A 20,102-nucleotide genomic window follows, 5' to 3' on the forward strand; every position below is an offset into this window, starting at 1 on the left:
GTACCTCAATAGATAAAGTATTCAGGTTTTGCCGCTTCTGCAAACAGGAAGGTAGTTTTAATACTTTTGACACACCCACAGAATACAATGAACTCATTTCAAACTGTAATGAAAACATCTCACTGCGTTGATTGTCGCATGTTCCTGTTAGTGTGAGGGTTTCCTATTGTAAACTAATATTTTTGTCTGTGAACTACTATAGTTTCTACATATGTCTTCTGTGAATGATTAAAGGGCATTTAAAAAAAAAAGCCAGTAATTATGGGAAGTAATTAAACATGTACAAGTCTACACACAAGCCGAGAATAATTATTAAGGGATAAAGCCCTTTTGATGTCGCTCAGCCTTGGACTGCTATCATGATGATGATGATGATGATGATGAAGAGGGAAAGGATGAAACATTTACAACACTTGAAGCAAGCGTTTATGTCTTTATTCTGCTTGAAAATGACACAACACAGTTATAGAAACTCTTTCAACATCTGTGTAGCCCAATTAGAAGATTTACAAGACATGTAACAAGCACACTGACAACATACCGACAATTATATGTGAAACTGAATTCTGCCCAAATTATTAGATTGTCGTGATGACACTTAAGCAGCTGTAGCGAATCCCACGCGGTTGTTGGTGCGGTCGTAGACAGAGTAGTACTCTCTGAGGAACACGTCTCCAAAGATCCACAGGGGCTGTCCGTTCTGAGAGGGCAGGTAGGTTGGGGTGATGGCAACTGAGCAGAACTGGTATCCATTCTGGTAGTGCTAGAGGTGAGGACAAGAGATTGGAAATGTATTCGATGACAAACAAAAATATAGAAATCCCACATAGGCTATAATAATTGTAATGGATTAGATTTCTATAGCATTTTTCAAGGCACCAAAAGCACTTTACATTATAGATCTATTATTCATTCACTGGTGGTAAACTACACCAAACAGCCCCCCCGACCACCACCGAACATTCATACGCGTTCATACAAAGTGGGTGAAGTGTCTTGCCCTAGGACACAACAGCACATGTTGACAGAGTGGGATTCAAACTGGCATCCCTTAGGTTATTGGATGATCCGCTCTACCTTCATGGTCACCCCTATACAGAAATGGACACAAAAAAAATGTAATCCTAGGCGTCAGATATTTACCTGCATGATGTAAGCAGAGGGAGGCAGAGGGAGGGCGACGCCGCTGATAACAAAGCTCAGAGTTGGCATGTTGTTGATTTGGCTGCAGTCCACCATATACTACAGTACACACAAACAAAACATCTTAGCTGAAAGCAGGCAGAAACTTGGAAATAAATTAGATGTTCAATTGTTTACAGACATGTTTTTACTCTTAAATCAGAATATCCTGTATAATAATGGGCTTAGTTAGCTTAGCTCTATGTATTTGGTTGTCTTACCATTCCATACTGGCTCCGCTGGGCTCCAATGGCTTGCATGATGCTACCCAGAAGCTGGCTTGGAGCTGTCAGCATGGAGGTTCCAGTGTCCACAATAGACTGGCAGCCCTGGGAGCACCACCCGGTCTCCTGGCCATTAATCTGGAATCTGCAAAGTCCCACACACGACAAATCAGCTATTCTTCTATGTGCAGTAACATAAAAACACTCATCTAGGCAGCTAATGGTTACCATGCAAATAGTGTTGGAGAAAACATTACATCAAAGAGTGATATATAATTGAATTACAAGATAAATATAATCTGTTGGAAATACTGAGGAAAAAATATGTGATATTGACATGTGATTAAATTACAGTTACTAGTCAAAGTAGTGGTGATTACAAAGTAGAACAGTAGAATATAACAGCTGACAGCACTAATATGGTTACTATGTCACCTTTCAGTGCATGGAATTCAACAGTATTTGTCTTATGGAACCATGAAAAAGCTTTAAGATCAAAAAGTCTTGGTTTGCATTTATGTTTTTATTTCATAGTCTGACACATTATACAAGCCCTAAATTAGATTATATTATTTTGATGAAATTCTATTTTTAACAGTGTTTAGTAACGTTTAGTGCAGTTTATAAGTAGCCTTCTCAACACTTCATTACATTATATGATTATTCACATGTTTGACATTTTATATTAGTGAAATGTAATGAGGCTCAAACCCTTGAATGCCGATCTGCCAGTAGCTCTCAGAGGTCACAGGGGTCCAGTAGATCTGGCCTTGGTACAAGCTGTTGTCAACTCCACCGAAAGAGAGCACACTGCCCTGTTGTCCGTCCCTAGTCACACACACACACACACACACACACACACACACACACACACACACACACACACACACACATACAAAACAAAAACTTTAACTATATCTGCAAACTTTCCATTTCATAGAGATTGGCTGATTTGGGGGTTTTGTGTGTACATTTTACCAAAACAAGCCTTGTGTTTTGCATACCTGGAAAGGTAGAAAGCAAAGATGTCCTGATTGAGCAGGTTCTGAGACATCATGTTGTCAAAGACGGGAGTCTCCCCTCCAGCAGAGATAGATGGGTATGACAGGCCGAGAATACCATCAAACTGAGCCACCACAAAATTCTGTCCAGGCTCATTTGTGCTCAGACCAACTTCCTGGTTCACAATTTCGATGCCTCCAACCTACAGAAAAACAGAAAACCAACGTGATGAGATGAATTCAAGTAACATCAGACATTCCTTTGTTGACGTCTAATACAGACTCAGATCACGAAAAATATTCTCAAGCAACTTGAGTATGGAAAGTTATTGCATACAATTCAATGATCACACTTTCCAGCATGATATATCCTGTTTATTTGTTAGGTACAGATGTTTAAACCCTTATAATGCTGTACTCTTAGATGACCTGTTATGACAGTTTCACTCATTGCATAAAGACAAACGTATTTACCAATGTTTTGTGTGTCTAGTTGATGTCATTTACATTTTGGTTTGTACTCACACTGACAGTGTCATATCCAAAGACTCCACTGAGGCTTCCAGCTCCATAGGGCAGGTAGAAACTCTGACCCTTATAGGAGAAGGTGGAGGACTGTCGGGGGTTGAACTTCTTGTGTGTGTCTGTAAATGGTGTGGAAATTATCTTTAAAATACCCTCATGACCTGACCAGACGTTGTACTGCGCTCCTGAGTTGAATTCAAGATAGCAAAGAAGCCGATACTTCCCACAGACAAAAATGATTTGGGAATTCTTATAATTACACTAAAAATTGTAATCCCATATAATCAATATGTAATCTCTTGGAATCAGGGTCATAAACTGAAAGCTCAGTGTGTTAAGCCCTTATTTGCTCCAAAGTCTCCAAGAACACTTTTAGATAAAATTACACCTTTTTGCATTGCATGTAAGATAAAGAAACAGAAAAACTCAAAGATTTTCTCTACCACTCTGGAGAGAAACGGTACCCTTTGAGCTGAAACAGACAGTATTTTGTTTCTAGGTTTAAAAATATGCAGAATAAACACAACATCAAAGTTCACCACAAACCCAGGGAAAAGCCTATGTATGAGAAATTAACCCATAAAGACCCAGTGCTACTTTTGTGTCAGTTCCCAAATAATTTTTTCTCTATATTTAATCTTTCTTAAGTGATTTATCACCATTTATTATAATATTATCCTCCTTATTTTGTGTTTTGTCAGTGTAAATCATTTATTTTCCTATATTTAATTCACTGATCATTTAGATGTTAATAAAAGCTCAGATTAAAGTTGAGGGTTATTATATCAGAGACGGAGAAAACTGAAGAAAAAGAGAGTTTTTCAGCAAAGATATCAATAACTGAACATAAAACAAGCATGTCCATCTACTGTCATTGATCAAATGCCATGGGTTTTACTGGTGAATCACTGTTGTAGAAGATGATGATGTGAAGCCTCTGAATGTCCAAATGGATCATATCTCATAATCATGAAAAGCTAACAACCTGTATTTTACACCAATTATTTACATGGACTGATAGAATTAATGGATCAGCGGGTATTAAACAGTTTAGATCAGTAGATGGTTTAGGTCACCAGTGGCTGTTTGGGTCTTTATGGGTTAACAATGTGTCAACATAATGGCTGTTAGTTTGTACTCACTGCAAGCCTGAGTGTTACAGTAGATGGAGTCCACCCACAGGTTGGCAGAGCCGGTGTCAAACAGTACCTGGAAAGACTGGGGTGGTGTACCGACGGTGATGGCTCCATAGTAGGTGGTCTAAGGAAGCACATTAGTTTGACATAGATGGTGCGTTAAAGGAAAGAAGGCACATGTTATGATGTTGATTGAGGGACATGCATAGTATTAACATAGAATATCTCACATCAGCGTAGTTATTGATGTACATGTTGACAGAAGCAAACTCATTTGGCTGGTACTTGAGTGCAGGATCCTGGTAAGGGAGCTCGACCCCTTTCTCTCTCAGGGCCTCACGCATGGACTTCTGCTTCACCAGAGGGACCCTGAAGAAGAAAGACCCCCCAAAAAACAGAGCTTTAACTTTGCATAACCGTCAGTTTAGTTAAAAGAGTTGCTGAATTGTAAAAATCTGAGTGTCTTTACTTGACGATTCCCTCGGCCAGCACCGCACAGACCAAAACAACAATGAGGCACTTCATGGTCCTTCCTGTGCACCCAACAGTCCTGAGTGGATACAGCTCAGTGTGGAATGGAGTGGGCTTTATATACACCTGTTTGGTCTCATATCAACCTGACTGTTATCAAGAAATTCTGTCGTATCAGTGGGGACAGGGTGACCCTCAGCGATGTTTTTTCTTTAAATCTACATTCTTAATATACACCTCAGCACTATGCCCACACCTCATGTGATAGCAACATTACACACCCACTGCCTTCAAATAAAATGCATGATGGTGTATATTCCATGATGTAATCTAATGTTAATGCAAACATTTCTTATCAAAGTTGAAATTTGATGTTCAAGTAAAAGTTATCGAACAGTTGGATGGAAAATTTACAGTCTGTGAACAGTAATTGCTAAAAATATGTCTCTTTACATTACGCTATTTATTAATGTAATTAAAAATAACAACAGAAACAACAATAACAATGACCCTACAGTTTTGTTAGACAAAAACAGTAAATGTGTCCTTCTTGAGCAATACTGAATGTTTGTAAAACACAGTTGTAACTGGATTTAAATATTAAATTAAGACTTTTTTTTTTTTTTGCTGTTTTCCACTAGTGTCTCATGCTCTTAAAACTCCTTATAAGATGCAGATTTAGTACATTTGTCTGATTAGATTGACATATTAACATCAAGGTCAAGCCAGTTTTCCGCAAATGGAAATTTAATGTGTTACAGTGTGGTCTTGGTATCAGTAGCACCTTAACCTAACATTTTAATCAGTTGTATCAGTATTTGGAATCATTTAACTTATCATAATGTCTAGTAATGTTTGAACAGTTTTTTCCTATGCCTTTGTTTTCAACTCCGTAGTATTAGAGGCTATATATTTTGAAGCTTAAGGACATGGCAGTTTTTATTCATATTAATGTTTTTTAAGATGGGTGATTGTGTCTGTGTCCTGCTACACCAACCAACATTCATTCCACTTGCTATTTATTTTATCCTCTCTCACTGACCACTTTTTTTGCACTTCAATATTCTCTTCCTGTTTTGACGTATTTGTATCGTCTAGTATTTGCTGCCATTACTGTGTTACTTATTGAAGGAGGCCAGTACCATTTTGGGCATTTTGATTATGAAGACCTTATCATGACACCCTGTTGTTACACATTTAGATGCATCAGCATGTTCTCATTTGCTCCATGGCTTGACATTGTTTAAACCGAGCCCTAGATGAGATATGTGATGTAAGGTTACATCCATATGTGGGGTGTCCTTTTCTTAGGAGGAAAGCTGCAATGCAGTATTTCCTTTAACACATTGGAAGCTGACTGCTGTAGAACTGAGGGCCTGCTGAAATTAATGAGATAGAGCCTCATCAACAAAACTTGCAATGCCATGGCTCATTACAAAGATGTGTGGACTTCCTGCTGTGGTGTCGATTCTGTAAATGGAAGTTCCCAAACTCTGGTGTGAAAGGCAACTGTCAATAACTCATTTCACACTGTAGCATCCACACCCATACATACTACAACAGAACCAGATGAATATATACTGGATCTCACTGTCAGTTGCTTATGTGTAACTGCTGTTATTCACCACTGAAATACTGTATGTCACATCTTGTTAGTATGGATTGTTATATGGGAAGGTAAGATAAGGGCCGTGGGTGTTTGTGTTGCAGCCTGTGTCAAGTATGTGAGACTAAGACCCATATAGACCATGACAGGCTGTGAGGTACCGCAGGTTTTCCCCGGAAGAAGGTTCAGTGTGTGGGCATGAAACAATGAGAAATGTCCCTCTGGGGTATTTACCAATGAAACAGACACATTGCTAATATCAGCAGTCTTGTTTACAACATGAAGTGAATATACTGTCTCTCATGTGTTTCCAGGCCAGCCCACGACATCAGCCTAGAGGAGTTTGATGATGAAGATCTCTCTGAAATCACAGATGACTGCGGAATTGGACTCAACTACGACTCGGATCCATATGAGAAGGTGAGACACTGCTTCGGTTTTATTAGGCCCGAGCCAAGTAATTTCTTTTAATATTTTACTATAATATACTATGTATTGCTATAATAACTATAATATTTAAATAATTTTGTCCAGCGTCTTGTAGTTTGTGTATTACCTGTGTGAACATTCAAACCTAGAGTGCAAATTCATCTGCAAAGGCACAGCAATGGATCATATTCAATGTTTTCATATCCTCATTCCTTTGTGAAAGAGTTGTAATTTACTGCAAAAAGACCAAACTGTTCTGCGTACACAGTTCTTCTTTGATAGACCTGTGTTTGATTGCAGCAATTATTCCACAGATGTTCAGCTTGTCTGTCTGTCATTGTTCTTTGTTTCATTTGCTGTGGCTGGCTGCTTATCATATCGGAAAACAAGAATCTGAAGGTGATACAGGCAGAAGAATGGCATGTGTAAAAAGATAAAAAAAAAAAAAAAACAGTGTTATGTAGTGATGGTGGCAGAATGAAAGAAAGATAGAGACTGACCTTGTTGGGTTAACTTGTTAAGTTGGGAAGTGTTTATTTGCAAATGGTTATGTTACATAAGCAGTAATGCGGCCCTGGATATGTATCTAGAGACTACCTACTGTAAAAGTCATCACAGTAAAGACCATTGGATTTTTACATATCATCATCTTCCTAAATTGCTTCAGTCTTTTTTTTTTTTTTAGATTTATCAGGAAATACAAAAAAACAACCAGAAACTGAGTATTTGATGACTAAAAATGCAATTTCAATTTGAATTATTTAAGAAAGGTGGTGATATTATTATAGCAGTAACTCGTATATAGGACACATGGCTTTGTAGAACCTCAGAAAGTCTTTGCTTAGATCTACTTGTCATGCAAATCAGTGTGATAAATTGTGCAACTATACCTGTGTATACACCACACACAGCATCGCTTAACATATGGCAGAAATCCTAAGCAGCACATTCACCAGGCATCCTCTTAAGATGATGTGTTAAAAAGGATTGTCAAATAATTGAGTCATTCGCTGTATCATCTCACATGTCGGACCTGCCGAGCCCTTAATTACACATTTTGGAAGAATTATTGTCACACATCTAGTCCTGCTCCATCTTTCTGTTCCTCTGTCCTGTTAGATGTAAATGTTTTATGCTTGTGGCGTGGAGCCATGGCTGCAGCAGAGTGGGGGGGTGACCCAGTGCAGTTTGCTGCTATGCAGAGACACCTCCTTCCCTCTCTTCGTCTTTGCCTCCCTCCCCTCCCATATGAGTTCCCTTCCCTCCATACGATTCAAAGTGTTGCTCGGAGACAGAGCTTGAATTCCCTCTTCTCTTTTACCCTACTGTTTCTCCTCTCTCCTTACCCTGTAAACCGTCCCTTCAGTTCTCTCCCTCTTGTCTGCTGAGGTAACTGGGAGCAGGGATTTAGCTCAGGGAGGGTTGGTTCTGAGGGTTAAGCTGTTGGCATAAATCTGCGCTGGATATTTTGCTTCCTCCACTTTAATCCACCAACAAAACACATTATGGATAGCTAGCAAGGCCATTCTGTAATAAAGTGGGTTTTAGCATGTGAGATAAATACAGGGAAAAAATACTTTTAGAGAGCGGAGGTCATGCAGCAAACCATGCATCGGTGGCTTCTCTCTCTCTCTCTCTCTCTCTCTCTCTCTCTCTCTCTCTCTCTCTCTCTCTCAGCTTTCTCCTGCATGCAGTCACACAAATATCAGCCACACATCAGCAGACCCTTACTGCTCACTTGACAAACAAGAAAGCGCAGAGCAGAGACAGTGTCAGTCCTTGTTAGGTTACATCATTGCCCAGAGGACGTAATCTGGCTGACATGGGATAGATAGGGCACACACCCAGTTGGCCTTTCAGAGCATGTGCACACATTAAACTGAGAAAGAAAGGCGAGACTGAGAATTTTATGCACATCTGAGTTAGCCTGCATCGGCTGTGTCAGCTCATCTTTCCTCCCCTCATGTGCTGCACTCAGCAGCCGAAGCTGGTGGCTTCTGGATTTCATGTCGATATGATTTGGTCAGATCGGGCTGCGGGTCTTTGATGTTTAGGATGAACAGCCAATCAAAACAGTATGATTATCCTCCAGCCCCAATCCCCTGCTCTGATTAATTCCAATTCGCTATGGGGTTCAGGTCTTAATCTCCATAAACCTTTAGATCAGTACTTAGCCTTTGTGACAAGGGCACACACATACATGCAGATAAAAAAAACGGACACACATATGATGTCTCAAAATGGCTTACTTTTTCATTCTGTCATGCAGAGCTGAAGACAGGCAATTAAAGATCACTCATGGGGTTATTATCAATGTCTGATTTTAAGCCTCTGAGGAAATGGTAATTGCTGGGTAAATGTCAAAATGCTATAGCAGCTCTTGCTCAGGCCAGCTTTTCCTACAATACATGATGTCACTAGGGGTTAGTTTAACAGGACTTTCCAAGCAAGTGATTTTCTTTTTTTCCTCTGACCTTTCATTGTGTTTAACCCAAAATATCAACATAACTAGCACAAAGAAGAGATTACAACAGAGGGAATCCCACCTTTAATGTTTCCCAGAGGTTCTCTTTGAGTCTCCTTTACAAAAACACATCCTGCTGCTTTCTGCCTCATGTTGTCGCTGATTCCTCACTTCCTGTCTCTGTAATATCCAGCTCTGTTTCCCCAGAGCCCTGATTGAACACCATGAGGACATGCATAATTCAGTATGTGACAGAGCTATGGTGTCTGTGCCTCAGCTGTGCTCCTACTTTAAGATTTAAATGTGGAAATTTAGAGACAACACTGAGAGATGGAGGCCATCACTCTGAAGGTGGTCTTCATTAATGGAAGGCTTATCGTCATCTGTCATATGCTCTGGCTCAAAACTCACCCAGATTATGTGCTTTATGACAGTACACATAGGGCTGAATCTGTGCAGTGACAAGGACTGGACTGGAATGTGCATTTCGAATAAACCTGTACATCAGCAGCAACTGGACAGATTTACATTCATGGTCAACAGTGTGTGCATAAATATGTGGTATTTCCATTAGATCATGTTAGATGATGAAGAATAGGGGTGTAAGAAAAAATATCAGTTCTGCAATATATCACAATATTTCATTTCACAATACTGTATCGATATTTAAAAGTACTGCATTGATATTTTTAGGTATTTATTCAAATGCAGATATTGTGGAGGTTCATTTTTGTTTTTGTTTTTTGTTTATATTTTATTTATTATTATTTAACACTCTTTTATTAGATAATGTTGGCTCCTTTGTTGGGATCGCACAAAAATAATGTTTTGATGTTAGTTCTGAACTAATAGAATATGAACATTTGAACAGGATCTTAAACTGTAATCTTAAACATAATTTAAGTTATAACACAGGAAAATTTTGTGATATAGCATTAGATCTTGTTGTGATCAAATAAAAATGTGTTTAGTATTTGTGTATATTTCTGGTGTAATTCAATTCTTCAAGGAAATAATCATTAAAAAAAAGAAACAAACAAAAAATTGCCTTTTTAACAGTATCATGATATATCATGATATACCATATAGTGATCCTAGTATTCTGGTATTATATCACCAGATTCTTGCCAACACACTCCCCTAATGAAGAACATTTAATATTGTAATGGCGAGTCAGTACAGTATAGAATTATGCATGCTGAAGAACCAGGGGTTGGTTAAATAGAGATTACAAAGCTGCTCTGTCATGTATAATTCAAATATGTGGTTATCTTTGATTTCTGACCATAAGCCGGAAATACTATTCTGCTATTGACCTCAAGTTTATTGTCTAATTCTTAATTCTAAACACCGGTAGTTAAAATAATGTAGCAGTTTATAAGACTGAGGTATTGCATTCAGGTGTGTTGGTGTGATGTGCTAGTCTTTCAAGTCTCAGTCCTCATACAGAGGGACATTCATGGCTGGATGGGATGTCCTTGGAAATGGGAGAACACGGGTATTGATTCTCGCTAACACACAACTCTTATTTATAGTTATCTTTTTTCTTTATGCCTACCTCACCAAAAGATGTGTCCTGACAGGGCAGATAACTCTTTGAGGCAGATGTGACATTTTCAGAGCCCCAATGATGGATCTCAGCGTTTTTACACTGTCATAACTGTCATGGAGTTATAGTTCACATATCCCTGGTTGATGGATTATAATGGGTCAGTATAAGAAAACAGCACAAAGAATTTTGACAGTACATCCTGGGGCGAGAATGCAGATTTATCTATGAATAAAGTGTTTCTTCCTATATATTTAATACAGTTAAATTGCAGAAGGGAAATATATATAATGTAAACTAATCAGATCTAATTGTGCATATTCATGTGGACTCCTTGGGAAATTTATTAAGTGTTGATTTCAGTTACTGCGGTATAAAGTCGATATACTAAGTGTCAGTATAAATACATGAGGTGGATGGCTGAGTTAATACTGCTCACATTGCTAAGCAGATAACTCAGTTGTAGTCTTTGCATTGTCAAATTCAAAACAGGGAAGAGAACGTCGCAAAAAATGTCTTATTTCTTCTAGCATCCTAACATTAGGATGAACCAATGCCACTTAAGGTTCAGTGGAGAATAAATGATGTTGATGTGATGTAATGACTCTTACAGGGGCTCCGCATGAATGTATAGTGAAGAACATTGGGATAATTAAGCCTTTAACATTTGAACATTATCACATCTAATTATATTAACTCTTGTGATTCTTAATTTGTATTGAATTTATGAAGAACAGTTCATTTGTATGATTTTAAAGTACTGTTATATACACAGTTGTGACGTCCCACAGTGTAATAGTCAAATCTATTTATTTCTCCATGTTTAATTGCCTACTTTATAGACTTTACTCCATCAATATACAGTTCCTTGCATCAGGCTTACATAAAGATGGCAGAGCAGCACACACACACACACACACACACACACGCACACACACACACGCACACACACACACACACACACACACACACACACACACACACACACACACACTAGGAGATGTGGTCTATTAAACCTCAAAATCATTTAGTGCACCTCTTTCCGGTAAACCATTTGAAACCTGAGACATGTCTGATTGATCCGCTTTCATTTCATTGCCCCACCAGCCTTTTTCTTTCATCTCTTAGACTCAGGCAAGTCTACTCCATTATTGTGCTCTCTGCAGGGTTCCTTCAGGGTGACTTGGTATTTAGTGGCTGGATTATAGCCACCTTTTCACCTTTATCTTTTCAAGAAGCTCTTCTGATGCTGAGGTTCTTCTGTGCTACGCCGCCACATAAATGTACTCGTTGCCTTAGCTTAGACACACAAGCAAAACTGCAAAATGTAACTTCTCAGCAAAATTTCTGTAACTATTTCCAAGCGGTCTGTCTTTGTTGTAGAGATGCCCGCTACAGTCCTTTGATGCTTGTATATTTGTGTGTTTGTCTGTGTTTTACAAATGTCCTCTGTGTAATCAAAGAACAGTGTGTTTCATACTGTCCATCTGTGCTCTCCTGTTCCTCTATTCATCTCTAAATCCAGCCTGGTTTTGTAAAGCTTTTAAAGCAAATGTACAGTAGATGAAAAGGCACTAATGTTGGCTCACTATGTAATGGTTTGCCCTCTGTTGTCAGAGCAGGAGATGCTGTAATTACTGAGGCTAACATTTGAAATATGCTGAGTGTGTAATATGTTAAGGGCATCCTCTGTCCTCATTACTAACAGTCTCTCTCTCTCTCTCTCTCTCTCTCTCTCTCTCTCTCTCTCTCTCTCTCTCTCTCTCTCTCTCTCTCTCTCTCAGGACTCCCTCATCTTGGAGAAAAATGACATGCACCACCCAGTCTGCTCCTTCCAAGATGACTTTCAGGAGTTTGAGATGATTGACGATGAAGATGAGGATGATGAAGAAGAGGAAGAAGACGAAGAGGCTGACCTTGATGCACCCCCGTCACCGTCAGCTTCCCCTCCCCCCTCCCCTACGCTTGGCACTCTAAAGAGCAGACCCACCACACTGAACCTCACTACCGCTGTGTCACAGGTAAATAGTCAGAAGCTTTTAAAGCTCCTGAATACACAAAATAAACACAAATAATAAGTAGTTTGTCTTTGAAAAGTCCAAAAATAACTAAACTCTCTCTTTCTTTTCATTAGGATTCACTAAACAATAACAGCAGCCTCTCCCCAAAGAAAGGAAGCTGGCAGGACTCTTTACGCAACCCAGCATCACAGGGTGAGAATGTGATGTCAGATCTGTAATGAAATAGATATAGGGTTTGGAGACGTTTTTGTGCCTTTTTTATTTGTGTTGACATGTTCATGTACCATGTAGGTAGTGTAATGTAATATAATAGTATTATGTAATCAAATGACAAAATAAGTACAAAATAAGTACAATCTTGTACTGTTACTCAAAATTTTGATATTACAAAGGGATAACATGACACTATATTCCATTCAGTCTAAAACATTTCCTATTTGTACAGTATAATATTCATTCTGTTGCTTTGGATCTTTTCACTTTGAATGAATGCCCTCTTATGGCATGTTACTAAACAACACGGGTGAGCAAAGCCTTTGAGACAAATCTGAGTATTTCCCAGTTAAAATCTCTCAACATTTCAGTACATTAAAGTGATCACACATTACCCGATTGCAATATTACATCACTTTAATGAAGTACTTTAAATAGTTGCATTATTTGTTATATATAGGTATATAAGGTATTGCATTTTTAAAGTAACCATCCCAGCACTGAACATGTGACTTCATGGTACCTGTTTTGGTAAAAGTCTAAATTATTATGTCGTACATAAACATAAATGTGTCCTTGGGTTAGTGATTTTCCTTGTATCCATGTAACCTTCTCCTTCCTAAGTGATTTTTGAAATGAAGCAAAAACTATTAAGGAATGAACACAAATCAGATCTCTCCTTTACGCCCATCCAGGCCGTCTGTCTCCAACCCACTCTTGTCTGGAGGATGGTAGCCACGTGACAGGCCAATGCCCAGCCTCTCCAGTCTCCCAGGCACCAGGGTCCCAGAGCAAAGGTACTCCACCAAAACAGGGAGGGGAGGGCGGGAACCCCCAGTCCCCTCACAGGCCCCTCCTCTGCGACATGGAGGGCAACAGGCGGGAGAGGCCCGAATACGGTAACAAAAAGGCCATCCCAGCAGGCTTAGAGCTCATCTCAGTGTTGTGCAGTGTCGTGGTGTGATGTGCTGTGAATCAGTCTTGTTTAATAATGTATAAGTTCAGCAAAATAACGCTGTTTTAGTTATTTATTTATTTTTTAAATCACCGTGCAAATTTCTTGGCCCTTTATTAGTTTGCATCTAATGCGGAAACATTTGCTGAACTTGCTCATCCTACATCTTCTTTTGAACTGGTTTTGAACTTTTGGTAATCTTTGTGCATAATACTTTGCACTTTAATGGTATCCTTTTCCCTTTATTATCAACATTTATCTGCTCTCCACTTCCCTGTTCTACCCTCCTGCATTACTGACTTAATAATCCTTTAAATTATTCAGTTTTTTCATTCTCTTGTGTTCTCTCTTGTCTCTTTGCATCTGCATCTTTTCAGGCTCATTTGGTCAACATAAGACACATTCATGCTCTGTCAATGAGGAACTCAAGGCTGATCCCTCCATCCATACAACCAGAGTACCTTCAGTGGACGAGCACTCCCAATGTTCAGACACAGAGGTGGACCATGACCTTAACAATGACCACAACCACAAACATTCAAACCGGCGTGCCACTGACACCTACACAATCACCAGCGAGTCCGGAATGGAGCCAGAGAATGATCTAGACCCAGACGGAACTAGTCGCTGCTTGTCATCCACCGCACCCATGGGAGCAAACGATGGCGCAGATACACCCTTGTCTGACGAGGAGCTGGAGAAGGACTTTGAAGTTGAGTACATGTGTAAGGAGACATATGATATGGTGTGTAAGGAGAATCAGTCCTCATATGTGGAATTCCCCTCCATTGAACCCTCCGAACCAGCCTCTTTCTCGAGCTACATATCCTCCAGCCGCTCAGATGCCCTCGACCAATCCAATATTTCAGATCCTCTGGCAGCTTCAGCCATGGAAGCTGCAGCTAACGACTCCACCTCCCCATCATCGGACCCAGGGATAGCAGACATGAACCAGCGGGGTTATGTGACTTCAGACCAGGATAAGGACCTCAGCTCCCCGGGCTCTGACTCTGACATTGAAGGAGAGATAGAGGCAGCGTTCGCTTGTGGAGGTCCAGTGGTCTCCAACATGATCTCTTCCATCTCAGAGACAGAGCTTGATCTGACCAGTGATGACAGCAGCAGCGGACGCTCATCTCATCTCACCAACTCTATTGAAGAGGCCAGCTCACCCACATCAGACCAGGAACTGGATCCAGATACAGAGTTAGAGCAGGATAGTGGCATCGTGGGACTGAAAGCATCTCTCCTCCTAGGCCAACCTGACCCAATCAAAGAGGGGTCTCCTCTTCCCTCTCCTTCTCCTTTACCCTCACCCACTCTTGCAACCCCATCCCCTGTTGACTCACCCATCTTACCCCCTGAGTCATACGATGATGGTCAAGCTCTGATTGGACTTCAGAGTGTGGATGATGAGTTGTCCTGTGAGCACCAGGCCGATCCAGATGAAACTCTACCTCCAGCTCAACGCTGTGAGGACAGCCTGTCCAGACAGATGGTACTGCAGATTGAACCAGACCACAGCCTCGAGAGCTTTAAGCGCTCATTCTACCTTCCAGTGGGACCCAGAATCATGCCAAGCGCAGATGATTACGATGGAACCAGTGAAGGTGACTCAGAATCAGAAAGTGAAGATGAACTCAGTGAGAACTCAGACTCACCATGGTTGCTTAGCAACCTAGTCAACAGGATGATCTCAGAGGGCTCTTACCCAATCAGCTGTCCTGAAGAGTGTTTCAAGAGGAAGCCATCAGTGTCGGATACTATCTCACCATCGTCAGACATCGGAGAGACTGACAGTTTCAATGATGAGGACCAAGACAAGAAATCAGGGATGGATGGACAGGAGGAAGAAGATAAGGAAGATGAAGGGTTCAGAAAGGAAAGGATTGAGCCAGGAGAGGGGAGGAAGAGCATGGAATGTTCTGAGGAAGCAGCAGCAACAAATCCCATTCTCTATATGAGTAATCTTACTGGAGACACCATAACCCCTCTGATTTTGGAGCGATGTGTAAACAAAGCAAAGGGGACTTACTCAGAGAAGAACTTTACAGGTTTGCTATCGAAAAATGCCAGGAGACAGGAGGAGGACGAAGAGCCCAATAATGACCTGATGATGCTTCAGGAGAGACGGGATCTGGACTCTCCTAGCCTCAGTGAAAGTGTAATCAGTGACAAGGACGAAGGTCGGGAGACTGAGCCCAGGCCAACGAGCCGTTCTTCAGCTTCTCTAGAGCGCATCACAGAGGTCAAAAACAGCCTGACACTGGACATCCCTACCGCTCAGACCAACCGCTGCTTCAGCCTCACCTACTCAACAGACAATGACGAAGAGGAGGAGGATGACGGGGACTCATACCCATTCCTTGGTAATTTGAGGCAGCAGTCCTCATTCAGGGGTAGTGACTTAGAGCTGGACAGTTCACCACCCATTGACTCCAGTGTGCCAGATCATCCGTCTTCCGACCATGACCTCCCACTGTGTGAGAAAGATCTGGCTCTGAGACAACCAAATGAGGATGACGGGCTGGCCTATGACTCCATGAAGTACACACTAGTAGTGGATGAGAATACTACACTGGAACTAGTCAGCCTCAGAAGGTTAGTGAGCTTTGGTAAACAGAAAGTGTGTAAACAACAACTAAACAACGGAAAATTTGAAACTAAAATATTTTTGTTCCCACAGGTGCACCTCTGTTCTCAGCGATGATAGTGAACTTTCCACAATTTGTGATGAAGAACCTTTAGGGACAAGAGAGGAGGTTTATGGTAGAGACGATGAAGAAGTCAGGCCAGAACTTCTCAGTTCGTCTGAGGACTCGTCTCCTGAGGCAGATCTTCCATTCTCTAAGAAGTTCCTTAACGTCTTTGTCAACAGCACCTCCCGTTCCTCCAGTAAGTCACACACAAGGACACGACAGCCTGCATCAAACTCACATATTTGGTTTTACAATCAAATATCAAGTTACATTTTAAAGGAAATATGCATATTTGCTTTGCTTGTAAGAGTTAGATACATCGTTAGATGGTCAGGTTAGCTTAGTTTATCTTATCTTAACTTATCTTAATATAACTCGTCCTACTCTTGGCAAGACTGAATAGTATTCCAGTTAAGTTTTCCTTCAACTGAAGTCTAAAAATGATGTTAAGATTAGTCACTGAGGGTCCCATGAATTCTCCGTTATGTATCTAATCCCCTCTGTATTAGGGTTAAACCGATCACTGTCACCATGATGCATGAACATGTGATCTAAATATGGCAGGGAGCCCACACAAGAGCTATGGGAGGGCTCTGCTTTCTGTAACATCTATTATCAATCAGTGTTCTCACTTTGAAATTAATTTATTTAATGAAGGGTGATTTGCATAATGAAAGCCTCATTAGGAAAGGCTCTTATTGCCATTTCTTTTTTGACAACTCTGATTAGCTTTCATTTAGACCTCATCACAGGAAGTTTACATGAGATATGTGTCAACAATAAATAAAAAGAGTACAATATCAAGGTTATCAGTCATTTTATTTTTCTGAAATCCTTTGAAGCATTAATACAATCTAACAGATACTTTATTTCCACACAGGCACAGAATCCTTTGGACTATTTTCTTGTACCATCAATGGAGAAGAGAGAGATCAGACCCACAGAGCTGTCTACAGGTAAGACAGTATTTGCATCCTCATACAGTACTCATACAGCACAGTCACTTTAAAGCTGCCACAGTGGAAACTATGTGAATTACAGTAAAGCAAAGGCATAGTAATACGTCTGTGTATAGAGGGGTGTAGATGTCCTAGACCACAGAATTTGTTTTGATCATGATTCATCTGTCAAGAGTTGGTTCTTGTGAGCATCATTACATACTGCATCCTCAGTTTTTCAGCATTACTGGACAGTACTACTTGTATACTTAATAATGTAAGCAACTGCTTCTTTTGTTGGTGACCCATGACCCATGTCACTAAACTACAAGACAAATAAAAAATATAAATTGCTCTGCAATCTATTACAAGTAAATGAATAAATATTTATTAGCTGTGATTCGACTCAGTTATAATATCGTGGATTATCTATCTATCTATCTATCTATCTATCTATCTATCTATCTATCTATCTATCTATCTATCTATCTATCTATCTATCTATCTATCTATCTATCTATCTATCTATCTATCTATCTATCTATCTATCTATCTATCTATCTATCTATCTATCTATCTATCTATCTATCTATCTATCTATCTATCTATCTATCTATGTTTTTTGTTGAATATGTTATAAACAGCATTAGCGCCATTTATCCATTTTCATCTGGGGAGACTTTCTTATGTAGATAAACAAATGATATTTTTCCAAGGTTTCATGGTTGCAGTGTGCTGTAGGGGCCACACAACAGTTGTGAATCACATGGTTAACCTTAACTGAGTTTCAGTTCAGTTTAGCTTTATTGCCACACACTACACAGAGCATGCAGAGGAAAAAGTCCAGTAAAAAATGTAGCAAAAGTAAAATATCAATATATTCAAGTAATACAGAGAATGGGGAGAAAAGATGTCCTTGCTACAGCTGGCCTCAGTCTGCCTGGTGGTAGATAATTATCCCATTAGCCACCAACTGTGTCTGTCTTCATGTGAGATATGTCTCCATATAATATGCCTCCCTCAATATATATATATATATATATATATATATATATATATATATTTATATATATATATATATATATATATATATATATATATATATATATATATATATATATATGTATGTATGTATGTATGTATGTATGTATGTATGTGTATATACTGTATGTACTTTCGCTGCACCACATTTTTGTGTCATCAACCACAATGCCACATTTAGAGCTCTTTGTCTCCTTCCGTGCACTCCACCATCTTGCTCGGTCAGCTTTTCTCATCTCGTCTGTCTCTTCGTGATCTCTAATGGGAGTCACCTGATACCAAACAGATGCTTCCTGATCAAATAAAAGCCTTGTGTATTAGGACACTCTGCTGTATGACAGCAATGTAATGTTTCGTTTCCCTCTCTGCTGCCCTCTGCAGGTTCATCCCCAGACATGCTGATGAGCTGGAGCTGGATGTTGATGATCCTTTATATGTGGAGGAAGAAGAGGATGACTACTGGTACAGAGGATACAACATGCGGACTGGGGAGAGAGGCATCTTCCCTGCCTTCTATGCCCATGAGGTCATAGGCCAGTCCAAAGAGCTGCTTGGTAGGTGGACAGAGACAATCACTTTTGTCACACTGAGAGTTCAACAAAGATCTTATGCTATATATATGTGTGTGTTGCTGTAGGAATGAAGAGGAACCCGGCATGGATGGAAACTTTCAGCGTTCAGTTTTTGGGTTCAGTTGAGGTACCTTACCACCAAGGAAATGGCATTCTCTGTGCGGCAATGCAGAAGGTAAACAACATGGATAAACCTCAAAAACAGCCAAGTACATACTGTAGACTATGCACAGTATGTTTGTTTTGACATCACCATATTTTGTCCATCAGATTGCGATATCGAGGAAACGGACGGTACATGTGAGACCTCCTTCCCTATGTGAGTTGGAGATTAGTTTACAAGGAGTTAAACTGATCATGAGCCTGGAGGATGAATACGACACCCTCGATGAGGTATGGAAAAATCAAAGAAAAAAATCAATGAACTACTATGAATCAGTCATCCCTTTTAAATGATACTGGTTTAATGCTCTACTTGATGACCTACTATGATGTAGTACATGGTATTATATTTTTAGGTCATATACACTTTACACACATTTCACATTTTCTGACATCCTTCTCTCTTTAGTTGTAAAATGTTCTGTAACTGATCAGTAATGCTACTTAGTCTGATACTGTCAGGTCACAGAGAACAAAGTTGAACATAAAACTCAGCTATAGACTATGTCATTAAAGGGGCTGTTTGTAATATTTCTGCTTTCAAGTATTTAAACCATTATCTAAAAGTATGATTATAGTAATTGGAATTAAGTGTTCTGAAATTATACCAAAAACACCAATGTGTTGAATTGTAGAGATATTTACTGGCAGCAATCTAAACTGTATGGACAGGCAAACACACTCGCCTGTAGGTTCCATATGTGCTCTGCTAATGTAAAAACTGCACTTTTCAGAACCCTCTGCTGTCCTCTGTATACTTCATACTTGTGGCGCAGCTACAAAAAGAGATCCACAAACTGGTGGTTGCTTATAATGACTCGATGAGGATGCTGCTGAGGGTTTCAAGACATTATAGTGCCTGTCAGATGTTTGTGGATAGTGGTGTTCGATGCTGTGCGGCTGCTATACGGCAT

The 20,102-nt window shown here is 39.9% G+C and overlaps 2 protein-coding genes across 4 annotated transcripts in view; one reads left to right on the forward strand and one right to left on the reverse strand.

The window, feature by feature from the left end:
- Positions 1-20,102, forward strand: part of mapk8ip2 (mitogen-activated protein kinase 8 interacting protein 2) — a 32,414-nt gene that overhangs the window by 8,353 nt on the left and 3,959 nt on the right. The window contains exons 2-11 of one of the 2 annotated variants that reach the window (XM_030135812.1): positions 6,460-6,565; positions 12,372-12,608; positions 12,722-12,800; positions 13,517-13,720; positions 14,154-16,377; positions 16,463-16,671; positions 17,356-17,431; positions 18,836-19,008; positions 19,092-19,201; positions 19,297-19,419. In XM_030135812.1, the coding sequence (XP_029991672.1) occupies positions 6,460-6,565; positions 12,372-12,608; positions 12,722-12,800; positions 13,517-13,720; positions 14,154-16,377; positions 16,463-16,671; positions 17,356-17,431; positions 18,836-19,008; positions 19,092-19,201; positions 19,297-19,419 (3,541 nt within the window). The remainder of the gene's footprint in view (positions 1-6,459; positions 6,566-12,371; positions 12,609-12,721; positions 12,801-13,516; positions 13,721-14,153; positions 16,378-16,462; positions 16,672-17,355; positions 17,432-18,835; positions 19,009-19,091; positions 19,202-19,296; positions 19,420-20,102) is intronic. The other variant, XM_030135813.1, reaches the window with a different exon arrangement.
- LOC115420521 (gastricsin) lies at positions 510-4,744 on the reverse strand. Of its 2 annotated transcripts, none has more exons than XM_030135816.1 (9): positions 4,538-4,744; positions 4,299-4,437; positions 4,075-4,192; positions 2,933-3,051; positions 2,411-2,610; positions 2,118-2,234; positions 1,404-1,551; positions 1,144-1,242; positions 510-754 (listed from the first exon to the last, which is right to left on the reverse strand). In XM_030135816.1, exons 1-9 carry the CDS (start codon positions 4,591-4,593, stop codon positions 599-601), a joined length of 1,152 nt encoding a protein of 383 aa, XP_029991676.1. In that variant the 5' UTR covers positions 4,594-4,744; the 3' UTR covers positions 510-598. The 2 variants fall into 2 exon arrangements, with proteins under 2 accessions (XP_029991676.1, XP_029991675.1); XM_030135815.1 differs by having other exon boundaries at positions 510-763.

This window comes from Sphaeramia orbicularis, chromosome 6, assembly GCF_902148855.1.
Source record: "Sphaeramia orbicularis chromosome 6, fSphaOr1.1, whole genome shotgun sequence".
NCBI lineage: Eukaryota > Metazoa > Chordata > Actinopteri > Kurtiformes > Apogonidae > Sphaeramia > Sphaeramia orbicularis.

What these genes read in the sequence shown, in the direction of transcription:
- LOC115420521 (XM_030135815.1), bottom strand. Translation starts at nt 4,593, where the DNA reads ATGAAGTGCCTCATTGTTGTTTTGGTCTGTGCGGTGCTGGCCGAGGGA. An exon ending in ACATCAATAACTACGCTGAT is followed by an intron (nt 4,193 to 4,298) that starts GTGAGATATTCT and finishes GTGCTTCCTTAG; the next exon opens with ACCACCTACTATGGAGCCAT. An exon ending in AGCGGAGCCAGTATGGAATG is followed by an intron (nt 1,243 to 1,403) that starts GTAAGACAACCA and finishes TGTGTACTGTAG; the next exon opens with TATATGGTGGACTGCAGCCA.